The sequence below is a fragment of the Nelumbo nucifera genome, chromosome 8 (assembly GCF_055504915.1).
Source record: "Nelumbo nucifera cultivar China Antique chromosome 8, China Antique-T2T, whole genome shotgun sequence".
In the NCBI taxonomy this organism is placed as follows: domain Eukaryota; kingdom Viridiplantae; phylum Streptophyta; class Magnoliopsida; order Proteales; family Nelumbonaceae; genus Nelumbo; species Nelumbo nucifera.
Genome location: NC_142656.1, coordinates 25,479,988 through 25,489,532, shown reverse-complemented (window position 1 = coordinate 25,489,532; position 9,545 = coordinate 25,479,988). Strand labels below are relative to the sequence as shown.

Below are 9,545 nucleotides of genomic sequence, written 5' to 3'. Positions count from 1 at the left end.
TTTGTGATGACCATTTTGTGTTTATCACTAAAATTTATATAGTGGCATACGGTTGTCACTATTGCTATATGTTTTAGTGACAAATATTTGTACCCGTTACCAAAATATGTAATAGAGACGAACATGTCTGTCACTATAGATAACTATATAGTGACGAATTTATTAATATCGTCACTAATATAATGGTAGTCATCAATTGCGATTGCCACTAAATCTCTATTTTCTATACTTGCCAAAATAACCTAAAATTTGTTACAAATAACCTATAATTTAATTTTAATTGGTTACAAATCTCAATTATCAAAGAAACTTGTAACTTTATTCATCTAAATTAAAATTTAAATACAAAATAACTTGTTTTTTTTTTTCTTGATAACCTTGGGAACTTTAGTCTTATAAGAAAAAAAAAAAGAAAGAATTTATTTTGATTAGTCTACATGTGTGCATACACTGTAGTCTTCAAACTTTCTTCCTCTTCTCATTTTCTCATCTTGTGCCTCAATAACATAAACACTATATAAACCTGTGGTTTTCATATAGATTTAAAAAACTTCAGGTTAAAATAATTCTACTAAAACTAGAAACTTGTGAACCATGGCAGAAGTTCATGGTTTCCATATAGATTTAATGCCAAGAAACCTGTGGTTTGTGATGCAACTACATACACCAATGGAACTAAGTGGAGGAACCAAAAGGCTCTTTTCCAACTCCTTAGGAAAACATATCTGCTGAAATACATTACAAGAGAATGACACACTAGTATAAGGTAAGGCCCTGGATGTGGGGTTTGGACTCCAACATCCATTACTAACCAAGTTCCCCATTTCAAAAACCAGGATCAATCATTTAGTGGGTCATGTATGGAAATTTTTTTTTCATCAAAAATGAAAATGAATGCATAAAGAGGAGGCAATCCAAACAATAACAATGGCATAAATTTTACTAAAGTTGATGATTAAGCACAATAGAGAACACAGTAAATAACTGGTGGCTCCCTTCATGTAACCAGCAGATATGTTTTGATCGTGAAAACGCAACTCCTTGGATTGACTAAGAAGCAACTACAAAGATATGTTTATGTCTTCTATCATAAAATTCACTTGGAAACATAAAATATCACAAAGAAATCATTCCAACACCAATGTGAAAATTCCAAATCCCACTGAAGAAATCATTCTGGTTTAAAGGACAATGGATCATTCCAACCACAAGGTGATGTCCAATTACCCATATGTTAAAAAAGATTTGAGAGACACCTTGAATGGTGTATTTCATCACTGAGCGAAAAGGAGGAATGGTGCAAGAAGGTGCAATCTCATTGTCTCTTTCACACAAGGATTGTTGGAGAAGATGGGGTCACTGTAACTTTGGAAGATAAGCTCTGAGGCACGTCTGAAGACACTATCTTTAGAACGTTATTTGCCTCCACTCAGTTTCACTGAGTTTGCTATTAGGTTACAGGCAAATTCGTTCCCAAGATACAACAAAGCCTTGGGCGAGAATCTGCAACCAGCAAAGTTGAAGAGTCTCCAGAGAAACTTTCTGTGAGACTGTAGCAGACCGGACTGAGAGAGAGAGAGAGTGAATTTCGAAATTGTGTGTTTTGGAGTCTGATTCATGTTCCTTAAATAATTTGTGAAGAGGTATGAAGAAAATTTAGAGAAGGCACCTTGAACAGTCACAATTTCAAACATTGTGACTGTTTAAAAGGTAGTTAGCAGTTGGTGACTGTTAACTTTGAATTGTGCCTCTTGATCACACCCGATCGAATCGTGACCGTTGATCTCATCAACGGTGATCAACGGTCATCAACGCACCAAAACCAGAGCCGCTCATCACGAGCCATGCGGGTGCAAGCAAAGTGCGCCTCATTGCACCGCACACACGGGTGCGCGTGCATTGCGTGGTATCGAATCCCCATACTCTCCTCTACTAATTCTAAGGAGTGTAAATCAATTCCTATTGAAATACTAAAAACAAAACTTATAATTTTCCAATGTGGGACAAGTTCAAAACTGGGTTTTTTGTAAGAGAAAAAACTGATTTTTCAATCAAGTGTGGAGATACAATTTCTCATGTAATTTACCAATCAAACCCATTGGATTTAATCTCTTATGAGATCAAAATCCAACAAGGATATATTCAAGAATGGTAATTGGCACAAATCAAATCAAATCAAATTCACACAGGCTCAGTCCTCTAGATCATAAATATGATAAAATGTTGTAGGAATAGCAGAAAAATGACTTTATATTGAATGCTTAGAAAGTAAACTCATTTAGCCAAGTTCATTGTTGGTCTCCCGTGAAAGCCACTTGAAATGTGTCAATGGGAAAAAACAGGATCAGCAAGCTCTCAAGCATGAATTTCCATAAGAACTTCTGGGCAACAATTATTAGTAGCAATAAAAGACAAGCTAAGAGGGAGATAATATTCTCAAGCCTGATAAAATCACAATCCAAGAACAAGCCTACGGATGGAAAACAAAATGAACTACCAATCTCAATCTCAAGTGCCTATATATTTTGTGCAAGTCCCATTTGAGTAAAGGCTCTATGGGCATCAACTAATCATGTTAATGAGACGTATCATGCGATCAGACTTGTCTGATCAGGTATTTTAACATTTTGAAAGCCCCTAGGGTCCCATTCTGAGCTATGTGCTCAATGTTTTCAATGGCATATTTATCCTTGTAGTCTAATCTAAAGTGTTTTCAAAACTTTAGAGGCAAAAATGTGCTAAAAGATTATTCTCGAGCAAAGGGTTTCAGTATTAATCATTATTAGGACATTAGACCTAGTGGGTGTTGGGAGCGTTTTGTTTACAGCAGATCCCTGCCTAAGTCTGCTAGCGCGTTCTTGGTTGCCATAATGAGAGCGCTCTCGTATAATCACCACCCACCGACAAAAACAAGGGTAGGGTGGTAGCTCTCGTCTCTCGAGTTTCTAAAATCCATTGTCCTGTACTCCATGGACGGACGGACGGACAGCCCACTCCACAGAACTGTTAATGCTGCTATAGCTGTTGCCTCGCAACTGACAACTCTCAAGTACCATACTGATCCTCGTGACACGCGCGTAGACTCCCATCAATAACTATTCAAACTCCCTTCCCGCCTGAGAGATCCCTCCCACCTCCTTCACAGTTCACAGAATCACAGGGGTCAATCCTCAATAATTTGAAAAGTTCAACGACAAACCACAACACGACAATTCCCTTTACTTAACGTTGGCCCCACTTTCAATAACTAAAACTCACACTTCCCTATGCCATTCAAATTTGAATTCCAATCTCTCTCTCTCTCTCTCTCTCTCTCTCTCTCTGAAATCTGAATCTGTGTGATATCTTCTAATGCAGTTATAGAACTTCAGACAATCTTTGCCATTGACCCCAGCAGAAACCAAAATCTAACAACATCCCAAGAAGGCAAGAATCCAGCCCTTCCAGTAGCTTTCGTCTCCGGTCCATAACAATTAACAACCCCTTCAGAACCTCTCTCAGCCCAAACTTCTCTTGCTCTGCCATGACTGGTTTTAAGAAATCTTCATTTCCCCGCCAATCTTCATACAATTCGCTCTATGTCAATCCCCTCAATGAAATCAAGCACACCCGGAGCAGTAGTGAAGGGGACCGCAGCAATGGTGGGGTGCTCTGCCATAAGATAAACCAGAATCTGGATAGCCCCTCACATGACAAGGAAAATGCCACACCCAACAAGGAGAATGTTGTGCCCAATGTCTCCAACGGCAAAGAGAATTCAGCAACGGAGAAGGGGGGTTTTCTTAATAAGGGTAAACAGTTGCTTGATGGGAGAACTCCTCCTTCATTGGGACCCAAGAACAGGATCTTGAGGCCATCTTCCCTTCAGCTATGCATGCAATTGAACGAGCCTGATACGACATTTGGGTTGAAGATCTGGGACCCATTAGAGTCTGATAAATCCAACTCGTCAAACATGTGGGACTATTCAGATTCGGAAGCTGCACCTGCTTCTTCTTGGTCTACTCTGCCTAATAGGTTAGATACCCTCTTATGGATTTGCTCTGTACGTTATTAGTTCTTATTTTTTCTGTTGAATGGAAATTAGGCTTGTGATTAATGCGGTTGTGGTGGCACTTTCAGGTCTTTGTTGTGTAGGCCTTTGCCTTTGGACGTAGGGAGGTGCACTTGTGTTATAGTGAAGGAAGCCTCAGTAGAGGGATTGGATGGGGGAACTCTCTATTCACTCTATACCAATGTGAGATCTCTGCGACCTCAATTTTTTTTCTGCAATTCTGGCTTTAAATATAATTCCTTTTTAACTAAGGAAATTTTCTGTAGAACCCAATTTGACTCTAGAAGCTCACACTACTAGGCTGTTTCTCTTTAAAACTTGGAAAACAGGAGGGTCGCGGAAGACAGGATCGAAAACTAGCTGTGGCTCACCATCGACGGCGAAATGGACGGTCTGAATTCACAATAGCTCAGAATACAAAGGGGATATTGTGTAGATCAGATGAGACTTTCTTAGGGACTGTTACAGCTAACCTCATGGGATCAAAATATCAAATATTAGGCCAGGTTCATTTTACTTCCTGTTCCTCGTGTGCGTTGAGTGTAGAATAAAGTTCATCTATGTCATTGCAAATGTTCTTTCTTTTAACCTGAAAAACTAAGGAGAGATGGCCTGTCTCTAAATTTCAAGATTACCCATTTGATTGCAGGGTAAGCCGGTTGATTCACTGCAGAAACAGTCTAAGTTATTGCTTGCAGTAGTAGCGTAAGCCAATCTCAATTTTTTCTTCTTTCTTTCATTTTTCTGTCTGTGCTCCTTTACTACAAAAACATAAAAGAATTTTTTCAATGGAAGCTTTACTTATTAGTACTTGCTCTGGTTTTGACAGATATACGCCTACAGTAACCACCTTAACAGGAAGTTACAGAAGCATGAGAGCATGGATACCCAAGCACCAGTCCATGCAATTAAAGAACACTTCTCAGGTATGAGCATAGAGAAGTAGAAAAATGAGACTAATTCTAGATGTTTGGCATTGTGGAATTTATCTGTGGTTGCTTTTAAGTATAACCAACAGTGCAATACATGCCAGATCCTTTAACATTTGTTTGGTAAAGATATAGGCTGACTAGGCATTTAAAGTGTTAAAGGTGTTTGGTGAGACAACTCAGGAGTCAGAAAAGTGGTTTTCTTTTCATTTTTTCAATGTGCACATCATATGCCTTCCCAATCTAATGTTTTGTTGGCTTTTATGCATAAGCAGGTATGAACAGACCCAATTTTTGCCCAATTATGCTAAAATTCTGATGCGGCTTATCAATTAAGTGTAGTGGAGTATAAACTGACAATGCCAAACACCCTCTTTGGAAACTTCATTTCAGATGTATTAAATTAAAAGTAGTGGAGGATAAACTGACAATGCCAAACACATTCTTTGGGAACTTCTCATTTCAGAAACATCAAATTAAATGTAGTGGAGGATAAACTGACAATGCCAAACACGTTCTTTGGGAACTTCTCATTTCAGAAACATCAAATTAAATGTAGTGGAGGATAAACTGACAATGCCAAACACCTTCATTGGAAACTTCTCATTTCAGATGTATCAAATTATGGGTGCTTCCTTCCATTCATGTATGACATTCATGTGTCCATGGTGTCTACTATGCTATATGAAATATTTGATTAATATGTTTTAGATCTACTCAGAGTATGTGCCCAATTTCCACGTAGTTGTTAAAAGGTTTATGCAATAATATATATCTATTTTGTAGATTCAACATATTAGCGGACTTCACAAGGACTGGCAGGGGAAATTAAATAAAGTCCATCAACTCTTCTCAAGAGTTCCACATTACAACAGTGTAAGTGAGCATGAAAACATCTGAAAAATATTATGATGGAAATACCTTAACTATTTTTTGACTGATTTCTCTTGCTCCTTTATTTGGTTTGTGATGCTTCTTCAGATTTCAAAGAGATATGAATTAGACTTCAGAGAGAGGGGAAGAACCGGACTTAAAATCCAAAGCTCAGTAAAAAATTTCCAGCTGACAATGGAGGTAACATAAAATTTCAGAACCCAAGAATACCTCTAAAATAGAAAGAATGAAGCATATTAATAGACCTTGGATGAATTACTTTCAATATCATGTAAATGTGTATGTCTATGTGCAATTATGATACAGATGATTCTGGAGTCTAATTTGTGTTAAATGAATCAGGAGAATGGAAAACAGTCAATTTTGCAGCTTGGAAGAGTAGGGAAATCGAAGTATGTGTTGGATTACAGGTACAAGTGTGCAATAACCTTTCCATATCTTTGTGTCCATGTTATGGGAAATAATACAAATATAGTTAATGTGACAGGTGAATCTGTGCATATGTTCTTAAAGGAGGAAATTGAAATCTAAGTAGTCTTTTTGTTCTGTGCAGATATCCACTAACTGGTTACCAGGCTTTCTGTATATGCTTGACATCCATAGATTCAAAGCTCTGTTGCACAATGTAATAAGAAATAGCTATCCCTTCTGTAGTTCAATCTCTGAACACAAAAGGTTTTTGTTCCCTGATTTTAATGGTGCCCTTGATGGCATAAAACGTCCATATCTTCTCTATGTATAGTTGATGCGGCTCTGAGATATCCAATAGATCAGTCCTAGTGAATGCAGAAGTGGGAAGGAGAGATTGTATGTTATTTTCATTTAGGATGCTGAAAGACACAGAAAAGAAAAAGGGGCAAGTCTTTAGACTGCAGTTCTTGAATTGTTCTTCCACTTAAATTTTGCTTATACATCAACTGTTACTTCTGAATGCCAAGATTTCATGTATGCATTTATCATGCTGTCAGTTGAACGATGACCTGTTATTTCTGATTAATGAAAAGCATTCACCAGCTTACCATGTGGCTTTTGAGCTTTTCTAAATTCTTGCTTTACATATGCTCTAAGCTTCTAACTTCTCAAGGTTTGGCATTGTCAGGTTAACATATTGAATTAAGGAACGATGTGATTTATCTGTTTTCTGATCCTGTTTTACAGAAACAGGACAAGTCACCTGTTTTTTATTATACACGCTTTGAAGATAAAAAGTCAGGGAAACACTTAATGCTCTAATGGTTTTCACCTTTCCTGTTTGAAATGTATTTCTTATAAAATAATCAGGTAAGAAAACCAAGAGTTGTTAGAGCTAAAACCTCCTATCAATATTATCCTTGATCAAGGTTCAAATTATCAGTATGATATGCCCCTGAAACTTCTGTGTATATATACGCACGCGCGCGTGCAGTCTTAAAACTGAAATTTGAGAAAAAAAAAACAAAAAAAAGTAAAAGGCGTGGTTCAAAGTGCTGATGTATGGTTTTCACCTTTGCAGTTTGCACCACGTCCTTGATAATCTTTTATAAGGTATGGTTTCCAGCTCAGTACCAACTGTTTTTACTCCAAAATGTAGCTTCTAAGCCTTGTATCAATGCAAGAAGGAGAAGACCAAATTTAGCAACAGAAACTTTATTATTATTATCAAGAAAACAAACCATAGTTAGGCAATTAGCTAATTTAAATCCAAAACTGTAGGAAGCCAATGCAATCTGACTCATTGCCAGTTATGATCCTTCCATTCTGAACTGACTGTCATAAGTTTAACATTGTCCAAGAAATGTCATGGGGTATTAAATATGAAAAATGTTTAGGCACTAAAATAGCTTCAATTTCCAACGGTATGGACAAACTTAGGCCATCATGCAGGGGAGGGGGGGGGGGGGGGGGGGAGTATTGCTGCAAGGCTGAATGGAAAGCTAGCTCCAGCCTCCACGAACAATCTGCTCAGACAGTCTTTGTATTTTTTCAGTGATCACTGTTGTTCATAAGTGCACTCTGAGCCATGCTTGGACCCGATTTGAATTAGTTACATCTATCTTGATTCAATCTGATGATCACTCATTTAATGAAGTCCAAGTATTGCTCAATAATCATGAAATACAATTGGAACATACTAAAGCACTGAGTCTTTTCAGTCTCAAGGCAAGGAAACACAGCCTCACAAATGCAACAGTTACAAGAACAGAAAGAAGCCTGGTGACTCCAAACTCCAAAGGTGGAAAACCTAACCCTTATAAACGTCGAATCTGCCACAAATTGAACCACACAACATTTAAATGTAGAACAAGTTTTGATAGATTTTTGACCTGAACTGAATTCACCCAAGGCTTATACCTAGGTGCCACACTCATCATATTCAGATCTGGCAAATCTCTATTTGCCATCAGAGTGCTCTAGATCTGATCCGACCACTACTGGAAATGGAGTTCTGCCTATACGACACTTGGGTACTTCTCAGTTATTTTCACCTTCTCAATTCTTCATTTTAAGGAATACTTTACAATCAAAGAAACCATTCTTCTTTTGGGGTAGTTTGATCCATAGGGTCAGTTTATTTCTTTGTAAAATTGGTGTAACTTTTAATTATTTCAGTTATTATTTCCACCCATTTTATAGCAAAAATTTTTGTTTTAGTCCCTTTTATTTATTTATTTTCATCATAGAAGAGATGAAAATATAATTCAAAATTCAAATAAATATTTTATCCTGAAAAATTTTTCTGTCAATTTAAGAGGTGCTGTTCGACAGCATGGTTGGTTTTATTTTTGAAAACAAAAATAAGTGCCACTTAGGGGGAGTTCTACAAAATGAATGTTTTTGTTTTCATTTATTTTTGAAATAACCATATCAACAAAAAAAGCAAAAACATGTTCCTGAAGTCTAATTTTGTTTTAGAAATTAGTTTTCAAACCATATATCACTATACATCAGCAAAATAATGGTTTTCAAAACAAAAAACAAATTTTATAATGCAGAAATTAATAACATGCTTTTTGCGTTTTTATTTTGAAAAAACAATCTGTTTTCAAACAAGATAGTTTTGAGTTGTTTTTGAAACTGGCAACAAGAAAAACGTTGTAGAATGCCCTCTTAATTATGTTGAAACAAATGCAGCCACAATATTTTTTGTTTCTAAGCTGACATTTCTATCCTCACATGTGACTATGTGAGGACTAGGCACATGATTAATTGATTATTAAACCTTATTTACACAATCTGACTTGGATCAATTTGAAATTTCAGCATTTTATTTTAAGTTAAATGAAATGCTTTTTTCTTTTTGAAAATTTTGGATATTTTATCAAAATTTTTATGGGGTATTTGTTATTTATAGTGTTAGTTAATTCCCTTAATTTAATTTAGTTTTAAATAAATATATAACCATATCATGTCGTTATTGTAATTTCAATTGGGTTTGCCTCAAACAAAATTGTAGCTTCAGAAAGTTCTGTAAAGCTTTTGGTGAGATTAGAACTCCTGGTTGGGATTAACCAATCACACAAGAGTACCAACTCATTCAGCTTGAGGGACAAGGTACAGGTATTAGCAGCTGTAAGTACAAGAACTTGAACAAAAAACAGTTGTTTTGAAGCCCAGAATCCAGACATACAATTGATCTGGACTCATTAGAAAATGGGTCCCTGCCAAAAGGACACTTTTGTTTTGATCTT

General features: G+C 36.6%; 1 protein-coding gene across 1 annotated transcript; it reads left to right on the top strand.

Moving 5' to 3' along the window:
* Window positions 1-3,369: 3,369 nt before the first annotated feature.
* Window positions 3,370-6,898, top strand: TLP8 (tubby like protein 8). Its single transcript, XM_010270173.3, has 9 exons — window positions 3,370-4,017; window positions 4,123-4,237; window positions 4,384-4,560; window positions 4,704-4,759; window positions 4,884-4,980; window positions 5,770-5,859; window positions 5,965-6,057; window positions 6,220-6,287; window positions 6,431-6,898. Exons 1-9 carry the CDS (start codon window positions 3,524-3,526, stop codon window positions 6,504-6,506), a joined length of 1,266 nt encoding a protein of 421 aa, XP_010268475.1. The 5' UTR covers window positions 3,370-3,523; the 3' UTR covers window positions 6,507-6,898.
* The last annotated feature ends 2,647 nt before the right edge of the window (window positions 6,899-9,545 follow it).

Coding starts and splice junctions, on each gene's coding strand:
- TLP8 (XM_010270173.3), top strand. CDS start 3,524: ATGACTGGTTTTAAGAAATCTTCATTTCCCCGCCAATCTTCATACAAT. Junction 5,860..5,964: donor GAGTTCCACATTACAACAGT/GTAAGTGAGCAT, acceptor ATGCTTCTTCAG/ATTTCAAAGAGATATGAATT. Junction 6,288..6,430: donor AAGTATGTGTTGGATTACAG/GTACAAGTGTGC, acceptor TGTTCTGTGCAG/ATATCCACTAACTGGTTACC.